General features: G+C 36.7%; 1 protein-coding gene across 2 annotated transcripts in view; it reads left to right on the forward strand.

Moving 5' to 3' along the window:
• The window catches only part of LOC105083133 (ESF1 homolog), a 54,098-nt gene that overhangs the window by 27,155 nt on the left and 8,158 nt on the right, over window positions 1–18,785 (forward strand). For both annotated transcript variants that reach the window (XM_010972886.3, XM_074347887.1), the window contains exons 10-11: window positions 13,559–13,680; window positions 16,274–16,361. In XM_010972886.3, the coding sequence (XP_010971188.1) occupies window positions 13,559–13,680; window positions 16,274–16,361 (210 nt within the window). The remainder of the gene's footprint in view (window positions 1–13,558; window positions 13,681–16,273; window positions 16,362–18,785) is intronic.

Consider the following 18,785-nt stretch of genomic DNA (forward strand, 5'->3'; position numbering starts at 1 on the left):
TGACTGACTATTGTGTAGAAAGGCTTCATTACTGTGGAAGGATGGGAAATGGTAATGTTTTCGGCATGTTTTTAGGACAAGGGGTGGTTTGGACTTTGTAGACTTCTTGTGATGACAGAATTAAATAGATACAGGACATGGTGAGGTTAAAACTATTGTCTTAAAGCTGTCCTAGTGGTGGGACTGGGAATGCCTGGGAAGATCTTGTGAGGAACACCCAGAGCTGCAGGATTCTTACTCTTTGGAGGAGACTTGGCAGCCATAGGAGAAGGAAGCACTCTTGCCGCCTCGCCCCGCGAGAGGAGTCTTTCTTGACTCCCAGACTTTGACGCAGGAGGTGGGGGTGCAGCTCTTCCTTCCTCGACTTGCTGTTTCTCGACTATTTACAATTTTGATTCTATTTGATTCCAGTGTCTGTTCTTCATCCTTTGTACTTCCTCTTCCCCCACCTTTATTCAGTCTCCATTTCTCTATTCAGTGACCCAATGGGAAGCTTAAACACAGAGACACTGATGACATGTATCTGTGGCCATTGTCTTATTCATTCTTTATTTAGAAATAAAATGTTTCTGATCAGTTGGGTTTTCATTTTGAGAGGCAGCCCAGTTGCAAACATTTTAATTTTCAAACATTTCAGAACCTGTGCACTATTTACTTTTGGCTATATCTCTATTGCCATTTATTGCCAGTGTATCCATTATTTGAAATATAGTTTACAAAAATTTTTTTGGTCAGAACTTTTAAAATAACCAGATGTTTAAAATTTTGAGTTCAGTGTAGAGGAGAACATGAAATGGAACTGATCTTAAAATAAGCTAAAAAGAATTGCAGTTTGCTTCGTATTTTGGTGGTAGGGAGAAAACCAGTTTGCAGTGCATTGTCATAAGTTGTACACAGCTAGTAAGTGGCTCGGATTTTAAAACTTAGGTGTACACTCATTCCTTAAATCATCCAGTTAACAGGTTGACTATAAGAGCCTTGTAAGGTAATAACTGAAACTTTTTACTGTGCAAAAAAAAAAATTTTTTTTGACTCATTTGTGGAATGTGTAATAAAAATGAGAAGCAGCTAGGGTTATCTAAAAATGTTGCCAATAAAATTCTTCACAATGTTGCCAGTACATTTCTCAGAATTTACTGGATTATTTTAGAGGTAATTTTCTCTCTTAATAATGTTAAGATTTAATTTTTAAAAACGTTTTCTAAGAAGCCTTAAAAAAAGATCTAAAGCAAAAACTGAAGATATTTTCTTAATAGTAGTAATTTCAGAAAGTGCTAAAATTCCCATACTTTTTGAAGTTTTAGGTTAATTGCTCTGCTGTTTTAGGATCCCATTTAAATATGTTACATCAATAAGGGCCTCTGGTTGCAAGCGTCTAGGGTGATTCCGTTGACATGGTCCTTCCCGCTCTGCATGTGCATCACGTCAGTTGCACTGTTTGCATCTGTAGCCACTATTTCCAGACAGTAGTACTTTTTTCGACTTTGCCTTAGATTTATAGTCTGCCTGAAGTTGATTCAAGAACAGAGAGCGTGTTTCATGGATTGTTTTCCCACAGCCCACAGCTATGCTGATTTGTTTGAAGTTGTGAATTCTTTAGTCTTTAAAGCAGAGCTCTTGCCTATTCTGTTTGAGGTCGTCCCACGTCATCTTTCTGTATACTTACTGTCTGGCTAACAAACTCATTTTTCTCACACATGTTCCATATGTTATTTTGACAGAAGTTACTCAGACTACTTTCAGCAGTTTCATTATTGCTGTTCTTTTTTTCTAAAATTGGAAAGTCATATAACCTTACATTATTTTAACACATTATGGATTTTTTTAAACCAATTTTTAAAGTTATTTTAGACTATGCATAAACTTTACCATCTTAACCATCTTTAAGTGTACAGTTCAGTGATATTAAGACATTCGTACTGCTGTACAAACGTCACCACCATCCATCTCCAGATGCTTTTTTATCTTTGCAAAACTAAATCTCTGTATCCACTAAACAACTCTTCATTCCCACTTCCCAGCCCCTGGCAACCACTATTCTACTTTCTCTCTGATTTTGACTAAATACCTTGTATGAATGGAATCATACAGTATTTGCCTTTTTGTCACTGACTTATTTTAGTTAGCAAAATGTCCTCAGGGTTCATCCCAGTTGTAGCATAAGTCACAGTTTCCTTCCTTCTTAAGGCTGAATTAGACACACACAAACACACACACACACACACACACACACACACCACATTTTGCTTATCTAGTTCATCTATTGATGGACACTTGGGTTGCTTCCATGTTTTAGCTATTGCACATTTATTTTGATACATTATCTTCAGCAGGTGCACATAGTTGATTATATTAGACCCCCATTTTGCATTATCCTTTTTTTTTCATTTCTCATACTTATATGTTTCTAAATAATCTTTATAATCATAATGTCTGCATCATGTTCCATTGTGTATCTGATTTATTAGTTATGAGTCACTTCCCTGTTGTGTTTTAGGCTCTTTCTAATGTTTTGCTATTGTTGGTAACATAAGAACCTTCTATTGGATTTTCCTAGAGATAAATTTCTAAGAGTAGAATATTTTCATGTCTCTTGTCATATTTCTTGAAACAGTTCTATTAATTCATGGTCCTAGCTAGGGAACTTCTTATTTTTTATTTTATGAGGTGCCTCAGAAATGCTGGTAAAATACACAAAATCAAATCTAGTTTCTACAATAGGTTTGTTTTGAAGACACATAAAGGGGAGGGCATAAGTACTTTCTGTAGATCTTTGGTTTGATATGAAACTTAATCCCATTGTGGGGATCATATGCCATTTTCCTGTGCTCTGAAAGATTTGCCAGCCTTTCTCAGTGCCCTTTTGGTTAGACCATTGTAGACAATTGCTCACTGACTATAATGCAATGATAATTTTCAGCTTTAAAGTCCAGGGTAAAGCTGGTAAAAATATTTGTGGTTTGAACTGGTGGCTAAGCAGGCTGAATCTGCAGGTTTTATGTGGAAGGGACTCTGCACTGTTTTCAATACACATTGGCACTGTTTGCCTAAAGTAATCTGCCAGGGGAGGAGAGTGTATGTATGGATGCTTTCCTCACTCGTGATAATCTTCATCGAGGGTGAGTGGGATAGTTGTCATCAAGTGAGCTGTCAGGAGATAAGCCGTAGTTCAGTCTACTCATCCAGTGACATGGGAATCTTATCTGTAAAGTTATTTGGCGTAAACTTGAAAATGTGATCCTATGTGTGTCAAAAGATAAGTGCCAATCATTTGACCTGGGCAGGTTCGTGGTGTTTGGAATGATGTGGTAAATTGAAGCTTGTACTTTGAAGGCATATGCTTCTCTAAGAATTAGTTTGCGTGAGTTAGGGAAATCTGTCTGCCTTGGACTTAAACAAGCTTTTCCTAAGCATTATCAGCTTAGATTGTCACAAAATACATTTCATTTTAGATTTCCATTGCTCCTTTTTTCTCTGGAAGCATAGAGAGATTTAAAAATATTTTCGAAGTAATTTATTTGGATGCATAATTTGGAGCCAGAAGCATAGACTTCTCAGGATGTGGGAACATGATGGTCTATAGCCAGGGTCACGTGTATGACAGTGTCTAAGAAGCCTGTCTTCTGATTAATAAGCTGTTTGGAAGGCTTAAAAAAAACAAAACAAAACAAAAAGCAAAGGAAGGCTTTTGTGTATTTGCTGTTGAACACTGCAGGCTTCTAGGTGTGCATGTTATTAGTTGGTATTCCAAGTTTCTGATATATTTTGGACCCAAAGAATGCTTAACCTGTCATAGATTTCTTTAGTAGATTCTATCACCAGAGAATCCCTAAGAATAGAAACAGTGCTTGCCTGCAGGACAAGCCAGGGATATATTGAAGTCCTGAATTTTGATGTTACTTTCATTCTGTTTTACTCTTATCCTATGTATATTTTTTACTGTTGCAGTGGAGGATATTGCCAATGAAATGAACTCTGAGTTAATTGCAAATACTAAAAAAGTTGAAAGACCTCAAGTGATACTGTACTTCAGAGATTCCCACCCAGTGTACCACCCGTGGATTACAAGTTTACCGGAATATTGATCCCGTTAGCCTTTAGGTCAGCCAGAGCCCGCAGCTTCATTTCCTTCTCTGGTTGCCTCCTCCATTTACTCCAGTGTGCTGTGCAAACATTATTTTTTGTATCTATCATAATAGAGAAAAGGTTGGGAAGGCACTGTTTTCCTAATAGTTATTGGGAAGTCTTTTTAGAAGTAGTCTGAGTTACAGTTTACTTATGTAAACTCACCCCAGTAAATGTGGAAGAAAATACTAGATTACAGCAAGAAAAATCTAGCTTGAAAGGCTGTTAAATACTGAAATGCTTCGGAGTTGGAAGTGCTTTTCATTTCTTTCTATTTTTATTAAAGAAAGGGTTTTTTTGTTTAATTGATTTAGAAATGCCATTTTGGTTGTACTACAGCCCCCAAATGCCTTCATGTTAACGGCGTGTGTAGCCAGAACCTCTCCTGGGGAGGAAAACAATGAGACACCCCTGAGTTTCAAGCCACCAATTTACAGGTGGATTTTCTACATACAGTGTATAGCTTGGGACTTTCTTATGATGGCGTTTTGGGAAAGCACTAATAGTTTACTGTGCTCATGGAAAGAGCATGGAGGACTTCATCAGAAAATCTGGGTTTAAGTACTGTCATTCTGGTAGAGATTGAATGACAGAAGGCAGTGAAAGCCAGTTTAGCACAGAGTTGTCAAAGAAAGAGCATTCACTACTTTTTTTTATACTTTATTATGGGGAAGAAGAACATAGATACAGAAGGTAAACGCAATGTTTATACACAGATTAAAGAAAAAGAATAAAATAAGCACCTGTGTACCCAGCTTAAGAAAGAGCGTTACCAATGTGTGCAGGCACCTGTGAGACTCCTGTTACAACCTCTTCCTTCCTCTCTCAGAAGGAACTGTGAAACTACATGTTAATCATTCTTGTTTTCTGTATAATAGTTTTACCACATAGGCATGTATTCCTAAACAGTCGATATTTGGTTTTGTCAATTTTGAAGTTTATAAAAGCATCCTCTGTGTATTCTTCTGTCAGTTGGTTTTTCTCTTAACATTCTATTTGAGACTTACCCATAATCCATGTGGGAAGACATGGTCTGTTAATTTTCACTGCTACGTAGAATTCCATTACAGGTATGTCACAATATATCTGTTCTATTGCCAGTTACTGTAGTTTTTTTGCTATAATAAACAATGTCTTTGTGAATATTCAAAAAATAGATACAAAAATATTTGGGCTCGTCACATAAGTATGTATAGAATTTCTTGTATATGTGTAGGATTTTTTGGTTGTACAGCGTGCTTACAGTTACCTTAACTGGATCATGCCAAATTGTTTCCCCAGGTGCTTGTACCATTTTACCTTCCCATAGCTGTGAGTTCCCATAGCTCTTTATCCTCATCATTGATATTGTCAGGTGTTTTTTTGCCAGTTGAGTATGTAAGTAATGATATCGTACTATGGTTTTAATTTGTGTGTTATTCTCAAATATTTACTGAGTCCCTGCTGTGCATGCCTGACTCTTCTTTTCTCTGGATAGCACTGAACAGAACACAAAGATCCAGGCCTTTGTGAGGTCCTACATTTAGTATGTGTGCCTTGGGGAGAGGTGATGAAGGGATTAGTAAACAAATAAATAGGTAAAAGAATCAGGTGGTGATTAAGGGCTGTGGAAACAAAAGGATAAAAGCTGGATGGAGAAAATAGGAAGTTCAGGGGTGGGAGTGGATAGTAGTTTAAATAGGACAGTCAGGGAAGGCTTCATTGAGAAAATGACATTTGTACAAAGACCTAATGGGCAGAACATTGCACCCTTTGTGTTATCCTGGGAAAGAGAATCTCAGGCAGAGGAAACAGTAAATGCAGAAGCCCTAAGGGGAAGCGTTTCTGATTTGTCCAGGAATAATGAGGCAGAATGAGCCAGAGAGTGGACAGTAACAGAAGATGAGAGCAGAGAGGTGGCCAGATCACAAAGGGTTTTGTAGACCTCTGGATGGACTACAGCTTTTCCTTGAGATGAAATGGGAAACGGAAGGGATGTGACCTGATGTGTTTTTAAAGGATTGCTCAGGCATTTGCCTAATTACTAATGAAAAGAACATTTTTGTGTGTGTTTTCTTTTCTATGAAATGCCTGTTCATGTCTTTTGATCATTGTTATGTAGCGTTCTTTGTCTGTGTTTTAGTGATTTGTAGGAATTCTTCGTATATTTTGGGCTGGTCTTTTATCAATCATATATTTTGCACATATTTTTTCCTAGTTTGTGATTTTTCTTTTTACTCTTTTGAAGAAAAATGGTTTAGTCAAATTTGTTAAACTTGTCTATTTATTCTTATGTACCTCTGGTTCACATAATTATATTGATTACAGTCTTTGGATTAAGACAGTCATCATTGGTCAAGGATGACCCTCTTTTATGTATTTATTTTTAGTAAATAATAAGTGAACCCACTACATAGCTAGAATTGTGCAACAACTTAAATCTGTCCATTTGATCTCCTCTGCTTCCCCATACCTAAGCATAGCCACATCCAGATTTCAGTATTCACTCCGTCGCTCTCCAAAGCTTGAAAGTGCTGCCTTGTACAATATCTTCAGGAGACACCAGGTTTCAGTTAGAGAAAGAAGATGAAGAAAATGTTCAGAGATACAACAGTTGAGTTTTTACTGTGAATTCCAGAGAGTTTAGTGGTAGAGAATTGAAAGGGAGGGAGACAGTGACAGAAGCGTAGATGTATAGTTAACTTCTGAGGATTAGAACTTGGGAGATTAGGGGGAGCCTGCTGACCAGGGGCTCTTTATGGCAACCAAAATGAATAAGGGATGAAAGACACAGAGAGAGACTCTTCCTGGTGAGTTCAAGGCAGATTTTGGTGGTGAGGTTGTGGGTGTTGAGGATTAGGGAGGGAAGAGTGTCTCCTGCTGTCCTGGATGAGCCAAATTAGTCCTCTCTTAATCCTTTCTGGGGAGGGACAGATTTACTGTGAGCTCACAGGCCTTCCCCTTGACCCCTTTTGACAGAGTTACAGGTGAGGAAGCCGCTATAACCAAAGAATACACCATTAATCCCGGGGCCCGGGGGGGGGGCACTTCTGAACCCTGTCAGGAAAGGGTCGGTCTTGTTCTCCGATGCTGTCTTTTGTCCCTGGCTTTTAAAATACTTTAGTGCTCTAGAGTTTCACTACAGTGTATCTAGGTCATTTTTTACTTCTTAGCATTAATTTTGCTCAAAATTAATTGATACCCAGAATCCTGAAGATTAGTATCATTCCATTCACTTAAAAATTGTGAAAACTCAGCCATTTGCTCTTAAAATGCTACCTTTTCCTCTTCTCTATTTTCTCCTTCCGGAAATCCTGTTTGATATTTGCAGTGCCTTCTCCTTCTGTATCTAATTCAGTTTCCATTCCTCTGAATCTGTGTAGCATGCTGGGCAATTTCTTCAGCTCTGTCTTTCAGTTCATTGATTTTTTTCTTTACTTCTACATAATCTGCTGTTTAACTTGGTTGACTTTATAATGTTATGTTTTTTTTATTTCTGAAAGGTCATTTTTCCCCAGATCTGTCTCATACTTTTGGTAATTTTTTAATTTCTTCTTTTGTTTTTTTAAATGTGCTGATTTTATATTATGTTTCTGATAATTTCAAAATCTGTAGTCTTTATAGGTCTGACATGTTATTCTGTTTCTGCTTTCTCTGATTCATACTGAATTTTGATTATGATCTCATCGTTCTTGGATCTTTCTTTACCTATGGGAATTCTCAGAGGCCGGGGTCAAAAGTGTTTTTTAGAGAGTATTTGCCAGGTACCTAAGGGCATTTGAATCCAAGACCAATTGAAACCAAATTTTTGGATTAGGGTGTTTGGGGCCACACAGATAGTGTGAATTCAAGCCACAAGCCCATGGATTTGTGGGCTTGTGGTTATAAATTCTCTGGGGGGAAAATGTGTCTTTACTTCCTTTGTTCTGCCCATGGCCAAAGCCCAGACAGGCTTGTGTTCCTTCTTAAGTCGTTGGAAGAGGAGCAGCATCTACTGAAGGCAACCTGAAGGATCTCTGGTGGGACCTGCTACCATGATTAGGCTCCAGACTTTTTGTCTCCTGCCTCCTTGTCCAGCAGCCCATTACAACCCAAGATCCATACTAGACCAAAGCAGATCAGTGTATGTCCTCAAGGAAATCTCCCTACTTCTGAGCTAGTTTAACATTTCTGTTTGAGCTTTCTTACTGCGGCTAGATTCTAAAAAGTTGCCTTTGTTTCCTTATGTCTTAGTCATTCATTTCAGTTTTCATTTACTTTCTACCCTGTCTATAAACATTATGTGTGAAAAATAACAATAGAACAAGTAGTTCTTCAGCCTTCCTTGCCACAATTTAAAGAGCAGAATGGCTTTATCAGACTTGGCCAGAATTTTAGTCTGTTAGTATTAAGGACAGCTTGCTGTTATGTGCATTGTGATCACAAACTACTTGAAAGGCAAAGAAAACATACAAATAAAGTTGAGACAAATACAGGAAACAATAGCTCCCTAATGAAGCCCAAATGTCTTGTATTTGAAGTCAGCTTTTTAAGAACATTTGATTCTAAGAAGCAGGGACAGTTTGGTTCACAGTAAAATGAATATACTTGCAAATGGAAGGCATCATTCTAAGGGAGAGTAAAGGAGATGCAGAAGAGGTTAGGGAATGATAAGCTCAAATTCAAGGCAAACATAAAGCAGTTGCTACCCACTGCCGTAGCTGTATACAGCAACAGCACAGAGCATTAACATTTACTCATTTAGTACATACTTTGATAGTATCTTCTTTGAATACCTCATTGACCATTTTGGGAGAAACAGAATTAAATGTTATATAAGAAGCCATTCCCAGTCTGCGTAACTTGATTATACTACCCTCTGATATTTATTATCTTTATGATAGCTGTCTGTGTTGTTTCCGTGTCATACATATCACAATACTAAGTGCCTACAAAGAGTATTTGTTGGCTCTTTCTGACTGATTGGTACATTTTGCTATTTGCTGTTCCCAAGGCTAGTTGTTATTTTACTTTTTAATTTCATGAATTGTTGGTCCCTGTCTTTAAGGTTAGGAACAAATTTGACTTATTTGTCCTTTCATTTGCACTTCCATTCATTCAGCAGGCATTTATTAAGTATGTGGCCCTCTACTAGTCACTGGGGTTGCCTTTGTGAGGGGAAAAAAACAAGCTGTGGCATCTGCCCTCATGAAGCTTGTAGCCTAGTATGGGAAATAGCCATTAATAACAGAAAAAAAATCGCATAAATAAGTACGAAATTGCAACTGTGATAAATAGTACAGGATAAAAGAATGTGATACTATAAGAGTTTAGGAGAGAGGGATTTACAGAAGTTCAAATTATGAGCCAAATTTTGAATACTGTTCTAAGCAAGTTCTTGTTCTGAACAAATCTTGAACTGAGTTCAAAACACTTTAAATCTTTATCTTTCTTGTTACGAAGATTGATAGTTTTGCTTACCCAGTATGCTTTAAGGATACTCTTAAGTACATAATCACTTGATTACCATGGAGGAAAAAAATGCCACTGGGAAAGATCCCCATTACTCATACGGATCAACTGTTCTGTGACCTCTATTATGTAAGTACTATGTCTTTCCCCTCCCCACGCCACTGGGGATAACTGGCCAATTTGAAGGGGTGTCTTTGATGCCAGTGTTCCTCGGGGCATGGTTGGTGGTTTTCCTAAAAAAAAAAAAAAAACCCTAGACCCTGAGTGAATTCCAAATTGGGAATTCAGGTGGTGACGGTAGTTATGTTTTAAAAGCTACTTTTGGAATTGAGTGTTAACATGGTCTTATTTAAACATACAACCATAAATAAAGATTGATCCATAAGTGTTCATAAATATTCTCAATGGATCCTAAGTTCTCAGTTATGAAAAAAAGTGCCGGTTTCAGCCTGTGTCCAAAATTTTGAAACTGTATTTTGTTTTTATAAAAAAAACCAATTATACTACCTAGTTGAGTTATTTTAAATTATTCGTGTCCTGCCCTTTGAAGACTTTTCAAAATTTCAGACGAACAAGGTCAGAAGAAATGTATATTCTTATTTTGGTGGATTTTGAAAGGATATTTAAAAGTATTTTTGTGTGTATGCAAACTACCAAAATAATTCTGAATGAATTGCACTTCATCTGTGTTCCTGGTTGGCTTTAAGAGAGTTTTCACCCCGTTTGTAGGATTATTGATGTTATTTTTAACTAATTCCACAGTCCTTGGATATATGCTTACATTTATTAAAAACAAATTTGCACAAAACTAAAAACATTTATAACGAAGTTGTTTTTCAGTCACTTAGTGGTTGCTCTAAAATGAGTCTGAAACTGTCTGAAGAATGTTCTTGTGCATTTGCCAAGAAGCTTCTGGGATGGGCATATTTTTAAGAATTTAGAACAGAAACAACTGTGACCTGTGGCAAGAGATTTAAATGACCTCATGATGACAACAAGAACAAAGCATTTTTAAGTTATCGTGGTGGTGTGTTAATTCATTGCAATGTGTTTGTCATTCTGCTATTTTGGTGTATTAAGTGAGAGCCAGGCAAAAAATTACAGACTGTATTTAACTGAAGATACTATTTCTTTATTGTTGTAAACAAACTAAATACTGGCAAAATATTTCCTGAGAATGGTATTTCATGAATTATTCTAGAGCTAAGGTCCTTTAAACAAACAAACAAACAAACTGCATGAGCCACTTTGGGATAAAGGCATTTATAAAGTTCTGATTCATTTTCTGTTGGAGAGACTGTGTTCCAGACATGAAAGATCAAACAGTTGGCTTGAAATAATAATTCCTCCTTCAAGACTAATTAAGTGCTTGTTAAGTACTTGCTGTGGGTCTGGCACTACACTCAATAGTATGGAATACAAAAGGAGGTGACTTTAGGCGCCTTTGTTCCAGTTGGAAGAAAAGGCATACTCAGTTGAAACTTCTAAAATAGAAAAGACATTATTATAATCAAGTACTAAATAAAATAATAACCTCATTTATGTGACATAAATAATGAAATAGCCCTTCTTTTCTGAAGTGACTTCTAATCATTGTCTAAAACAGTGGTTCTGAACTAGGGGTGATTTTGCTACCCAAGAGGACATTTGGCAATGTCTGGGTAGGCTTGGTTTTCATGACTGGGGCTGCTGGCAGCTAGTGTGGATAGGCCTTCGATATTGCTAAAAATCCTGCAATGCACAGGATAGTCCTTCACAACAAAGAATCATCTGGCCCAAAATGACAGCAGTACTGAAATGAGAAACCTTGATGTTGATGTAGTCAGTGACCAGTTTTGAAGCTGTAGGAGATGACTCCCGTATTGCTCCTGCAGTGCTGTTTGCCTGAGGCCCTTGAGTCCTTACATAAAAATGAGCATTGAGTATCTATAAACTTTTGAACATTGTACACAAGTTTTTCCAATACAGTGTTTCAGAGAGAGATTCCATAGTTTTTATAAAATCCTCAGGGTATCTGTGTTCCCCCCAAATGTCATGACCCAGTCACGTGTGTAGTAGTTCACAGAGATTGAGACACAGTAAACCAGTGTTCTAGTCACCTAAAAGAGAGTAACATAGAACTTTCTTAGGATCATGCTGAGCTAGAAGTAGAGTTTTATTTTCAAGGATCAGAATTAACCAGAGAATACTTTTTGGTGAGGGGAAAAAGCGCTCTAAGTACATTACTTAATTTAGCATTGTGGAGTAATAAAATCTTTCTTAATGTATGAGGAAATTATAGTAGAATACCTTAAAGATTAATATTTAAACATATTTAATAATGTGCATTTAGAATTTGAGACTGGACTGTGTGTTGACCCATAGGCATAATATATAAATTGTTTTATTTTGCTATTTGAAATCAACTTGACAATCAGGATTTGCTGCTTTCTCCCAAATGGGGATCCAGTTCACATTTCCTAAGGTGCTGTGGTATCCACTAATTCAGTCAGAGATCTGGGCATGTTTTATATGATTCACATTTCTCCTAAAAACTATTCAGTGAAGTGAATTGTGTTTTTCTCATACGAAACATTTTTGAATTGAGAGCTGTGTTTGTGATTCAGCATCCAGTAAATCAGAGAACCTACCAGCAGTGTGTCATAAATACAAATCTTTATAACCTTGAGTGTGTGTATACCTTCTCCAATAGTTTTCTGAGTTATAGAAATTTTGAGATTAAGTCTTGGCTTAAAAGCCACTTGAGAGACCTTAAAGATCATGTATTCCAGCTGTTTCATGCTGTTCTTTGGGGCTCAGGACCGAAAAAGCACTACGTTTAGTTATTTTGTATATTTAGACTTCTATCAAACATTTTCTCTGAGGGGAAAAAAAGGTGTATGTGGGAAGAGGGAACTGAATCCTTCTGATCAAGGCCAACCTGAGCTTGCAGACAAGGAACCTGAGGCCCAAAGCTTTAGCTTTTATTTATGGGTTATACATTTCTTTATGCTAGATCAAGCCAGCATTTCAGATGAATCTGATAGTAGTACAGAGGACGATTAAGAGTTAAACTTCCAGCTGTGTAGCTTTCTAGACGTGTGTGCTTAGGCATGCTTCTGCACGTTCTGGCTCAGTGCACTCATCAGGGAAAAATGGGAATTATATCCTTACGATTGTTTTCACTTTCTTAGAATTTAGAACGTGTCTGGGAAGATGATCTGGACTGACCTTCTCTCGAATCATTCCTTTAATTTTTTTTAAGGGATTTTGTGTCCTCTAAATATATGTCCCCTCTCCCCAAACTCAACCATAACCTCCAAAAAGTACTACAAAATAAAACTAACATCTTTATTAACAAAGAGGATAGCACAATGGTCACATTTCCTGAAGGAATTGCAGAATACAAGGAACAAGAACCTTTAGTCCTGAACTGCAAGAGCAGTTAACATCATTGAAAGAACTAAACCATCCAAAGTGCAGTCTGAACCTGCTGGTCCCTTTGATTGTAAAGATGAGGCCTCCCAGAGTGAGTGCTTGAGAAATTACAGGAATTCTTTCCTTCTGGGGTGTTTCAACAGAGATTGCCTTACTAATCAGTTTTTGTTAGTCACTTATAGTTTCCAGAAAATACAAATTTTTACTTGAACAACAGAAGCAAGTAGAAATAATTATGACCACTTAGCTTTTGTTACCAAACATTAATTAGTAGTTATATCCTGAGAAGATTTTCTTCCAGAATTTTTCTTAGAGTCTCAAGCAGTTAAATTAAGTACAGAGAAAGGATTTTTCTTTAGTGGCTTGACCATATAATCTAGTTGCTGGGCTGATTCGTCTGTTTTGGTTTGGTTAGGTTTATTGTTGTTTGTTATCGGGCAATAGCTTTGATATAAGTTGATCCTGCATTACTCTGTGACCTGGGAGTGTTGCATTTTATCTTGTTACTCTAGTAAATATATGTAAGTTACCTTTTTAAGGGAATGAAGATAATATTTTAAACTAAACTATTTGTGTTTTCCTGTAGGCCTTAAAGAAAGTGCAGAAGAGATGGTCAAAAACAAGTTAGAAGGAAAAGATAAACTGACCCCATGGGAACAATTTTTAGAGAAGAAGAAAGAGAAAAAAAGACTGAAAAAGAAACAGAAGGTATTAATGATAATTATGACTGAACAATTATTGAACAACCACTAAGTATCAGAAGGTACCAGGTGCTTGGCATCCATTATCTCATAATGTGACCACTTACTGGGGCAGACCTTGTTATCATTGCAATTTTAAGAAAGAGGAAAGAGAAACCCAACAGGTTAAGTGTTTTCTGCAAGGCTACATAATGATAATCAAAGCCCGTAAAAGCCCAGAGCCACTTTAAGTGCTGTGCTCTAATGTTTTGTGTTTACATGCTACCTAAATAAAATACATAGTTAAGTTGATATCTGGATGTAAGACAGTTTGATTCTATCCTGTGTTTTTGAGGAAGAGGTGCATACAGACATTTTTACTTGAGGATATGTACATATAGATGTTTTTAACGTGAGTGAAATTTTTTCTATATATTTTTCTATTTCTCAACCTACATTTTTCATTCACTTTTCAGTATTATTTTGTGGATCCTTTAACATCATTTTGTCATTAGGTCCCTGTGTTAAGGATATTTCCTCTGTGCTAATATGTTGTCTATGAAAAATCTGATTTGACTCCCGTCATTCAGGGGTAACATCTTTTCCAGAGTTAGAGTCCTTAGTAATAGCAGGGACCACCTGGGGGTTTTGCCTCTAAAGATACTCTTATCTTGTCACTGAAATGCAGCATCCAAGCAGTACATTCATTGTCTTAAGGTGGTATCACTAATCACAGAATTTTACATCTTGAGGAATCTTAAATGATTAGTTCTCGTCTGGTGTTTTGTAGTTGTAGAAAATTAAGTCATTCATCTAAGGATATACAGCTTGTTAAAGGCCAAGCTGAGACCAGAATTTAGATCTCTTGCTCCAGTGTTCTTTCTTTTGTATTGTATTTCTCTGTACTATGTAAGCTTGTGGTTTTGGTACAAGAGCTGCAAAATTATATGATGCAGTGGAGTCATTTTTGTACTCCTATTATACTCAGTGTTTCTGGAAATAGTAAAACAAGGAAGTGGGGTAAGGACCCTACCCCCGTTGATTTGCTGGCTCTCTTAGGCAGTAAAATATCTTTTTTAAATGGAATAATTCCGCAAGTTATTAAGCCATCAGTTTTTCGAAGGTTTACAAGTGGGTCTTTATGGGGTCAACAAAGTAGTCACTCTTTTCTGAGATCTTTAACAGCTGTTCTCTTTGATTATCATTTGATAGATGCTTTGAGATTATCTTATGCTTTTACTCTTTACCTTCATTGGGCTTAGACTGGACTCATTTTATCAATCATATTAAAAATACATTTGTTGATGCCCAATTCTAGACTTAGTGCTCTGCACTGAACTTAGTGATTCCAGCACATTTCTTCCATCTCCCCAGGTTTTCCACCTGTAGAAGAGTTTCAAGAATTTTATTCAAGTTAAACATATGTTTTCCCTTTTCAGCTTCATCACTTCAAATTGATATGAGAGATTATTACTGAAGAAATGAATACATGTTTATACACCATAGTTGATATAGCTGTAATTTAGATCTGAAAAACAGTTTTAAAAAATCATGACTAGAAATGTAGTTAGATATGTAAATATTTCATAATCTTTGTTAGAAACATCATATTACTGCTGAATCGGTTATAATAGTTTGGTGAAAAAGTTCTTCGAAGCCCTTGTTCTTAACAGGATATTAATATCAAAATGCGTACTCTTTAGGGCTCTGCGGGTCTTCATCAGCGTGCAGGGTGGTGTTGGGCGATGTGCATTCTAAGTGTTTTTCTTAAATGACTCATGTTTTAGATTCCTGGGGATTAGCTCAGTCTGGTTAGTCTGATCTTATGTTCAGACTAACGTATGTTCTATTTCTTTTATAGACTTGATTTTTAAAATTGAAATATACTAATTTAGTAAACTTCAGATTTGATTAGGGAAATTGTAACCAACAGATATGCTTAAAAATAGCACAAGAGTTTTCACAAGTGGATTATAGATAAAACAAGATAATTGTTGAAATTGGGTGATAAGAACAAGAGGTTCATTATGCCTTTGTTTACTGCTTTTATATATGTTTGAAGTTTCATAATTTTAAAAAAGTCATTTTCTTTAATCAGCAAATAAATTGTTTTATTAAATAATAATTTGAAAGATAACCCATAATGCTCTACTTCAGACTGTTGATAATTACTGCCATTTCTCAGTTCTGCGAGACATAAGGCTACTTCTCTTCCCTGATCACCCATCTAAAAGTATTCTTCTCCTTGAATGTCTGTGTTTTATTTCTGTCTCTTCTAGCACTCCCTATCTTGAATTATTATTACTGTGTACATGTCTGTTTATGTGTCTAAATTCCTTTAATAGATTGTAAAGTTTTTGAAGACAGAAGCCATGCATCTGATAACTTTCATTTCTCCCATCAGCCCTACATAGTTCTTGCATTTATTGAGTATTCCATAAATATTTGTTGAACAAACAAAAGAACTACTCAGAAGTTATTTTATAAACTGATATGTTTAAAAAAAAACTAGTTTAATTTTAGATTGAACTACTTGATTTAAAAGAAATACGGTTTTTCTTCACATTTATATATTCTGGTCCTTGTAATAAACTATTTGTATTTTTATATTCAACTTTAAGGCTCTTGCTGAAGAGGCCAGTGAAGATGAAGTTCCCTCTGATGTTGATTTGAATGACCCATACTTTGCCGAAGAAGCTAAAAAAATTGGTAAGCTAGCTCATATTTGTAGTTTTCAGTTGAAATCTAAAGAAAAAAAGTGTCTTGTCAGCATAAACTACTCATTCCCTTAAAATTCCCAGAATTTGTACAGCTCTCTAGTGGCTTATAAGCAGGTCTGTCCCGTGGGCTATAACTATTGATCAGAATAGGACGGGTCCGTTTGGCCCTGTACATACAAGGAGTCATTTCATTCTAGGCAGCTTTTGGTAACTCTGATTTAACAGTTTACTAGGATTCCTTTCTAGGAAATATCCTTATAGCCAGACTGACTATAAAACGATGAGAAAAAAAGGAAGTCATAGTTTTGTGTGCTTTCACTGCTTTTTTTATAACACATCCACTCGGTCTGGTCTCTCTTTGCAAAGTCTATGAGGAATTGAAAGCATGGAATAAGTTTGTGTTTATGTGGATACGTGTATAATTTCTTAAAATTTTTTCATGGTTTACATATGTGAAACGTGGTTTTATACATAGTAAGAAAGCTCTTTGGCTCAAATAGACAAAAGCATCTATGTTTCATTTTATCCTTTTTTCATTTATTCTGCTTCATGATTAGCTTCATTGTAGCTGAAAGCCAACTTCCTCTCCTTTTCCTTGAATCCCTGAATCGTCTGATACCTGATACCCTGTATCCAAGGAGCCTTGTTTCCATTGCGCATGCACCAGCCACTTGTTTCTGAATGCTTTCATTCTTACCTTTTTGGTGTGTATTAAATGTGTGTGGTAAGGTTCAGGCCATACTTGGACAAGTCAGTGCAGGACCACTGTAAGCATTTTCCGTTTGTTCTCATGCATTTTGCCTTCCCCGGCTCTGAATACCACACACGTGAACCCCAAAGGCTTGCTCCTGGAGCAGCTCCAAGTTGGCATTGTAAAGAGAAGGATTTTATGAAGTTTCCCTGCTTCTTGTCCCTCGTGACTAGTGGGCCAGAATAGTTCTCAACAGGAAAGTCAAAATTGCTCAAAATTATTTCCTGGTTGTTACAGCCTTTTAGCACTGACATTTTATTGATGAAAAAAGGAGATCAAGATGAATAAAGTCTATTATAGGATGTGAGATTCTTAAGAATTGGAAAGGGAAATGGAAACTTAGCATATTCTGCTTTTTATCATACCTGAGCAGTCATTTCTAGAAGATGATGGATTGTAGCCCTATCCTCTGATTTCAGGAAACCAAGTTTATAATGGAGAAATGCGAAGCATTATACTTTCCTTGTTCTCATTCCAAAGTGCTTCACTTGGCATGTGAAATCTGGTCAAACTGTAGAACTCAGGGTAGGATTCAAAGAAGAAGTTAAATAGTTTGGTGGCTTAGGGTAGCTTACTTCTTGGAATCAGCACATATAAATTGTGAGCGGTTTTCTCTAAAGTTAGTATCAGAAGTTCCAAGGGAAAGTATAGATAAAGTTTGCTTGTTTTCAGTATACTTTTGATTTCAGAATACTTCCTAGTAGTAATTATTTATATATTGGCTTAAGTTGTTTTCTTTTAAGGAAAAAGAAAAACGAGTGAAAAAAATTTTTACATAAAATTTAGAACCACAAAATGGTATCATGACATGTTTGTTTATTCATTCTATCAATAAATATTACTGAGTACCTGCCAGGTGCTGGGCACTCTGCTGCGCTAGAGATACAACAGTAATAATACAGGCAAAGTTACATCCCTTGAGGAGTTTATAGTTTCAAGGAAGACATGCTAAACAGGTATTAAAAAAAAAAGATAAGAATATTATGAGAATATGGTCAGTATTTTAAAGAAACTAATAAATAGGGTAATACAGAGCATATAGGAGGAGGAAGGAGAGTGGCTTGCTCTGTTTAGGGTAGCCAGGAAAGCTTCTATGAGGTGGTGACATTTGAGCTGAGACCTGCAGAATGAGTAGGTTTCAGGCATAAAGAGCTGGAGGAAGCACTGCCGATGAGGGGAAAGTAGGTAGAGCAGCCGTGAGGTGAGAAAGTAGTTGTCATGTGGGGAAATTGAAAGACACCAGTGCGGCTGGAGCAAGGTCAGAGGGGCGAGGCTGGGACAGAGGATTGACCCTGCTGGGCCTTGTGTCACGGCAGCAAATTTGGCTTTTACTCTACTGACAGTGAAAAGCCACTAAAGGGTCTTAAAGCAAGGATGTGACACAATCTGTTACATATTTTAACGTACTACTCTGGGTCCTGTGAAGAGAACAACAGATTGAAGAAAGGCACTGAAGAGGGCTGAGAGACCAGGCTTCTGCAGACTTCTGGACGAGAGATGATGGTTGGTGTAGACGGCATGTCAGTAATGGAATTGGAAGGAGAAAAGGGACTGGGATTCTCGATATATTTTGGAGGTAGACTTGCTGATTTTTTATTTGGATAAGAAGGAAATTCAGCACACCTCCTGGATTTTTGTTTGCTTTTGCATATAAAGACTTAG

This window comes from Camelus bactrianus, chromosome 19, assembly GCF_048773025.1.
Source record: "Camelus bactrianus isolate YW-2024 breed Bactrian camel chromosome 19, ASM4877302v1, whole genome shotgun sequence".
NCBI classification, from domain to species: domain Eukaryota; kingdom Metazoa; phylum Chordata; class Mammalia; order Artiodactyla; family Camelidae; genus Camelus; species Camelus bactrianus.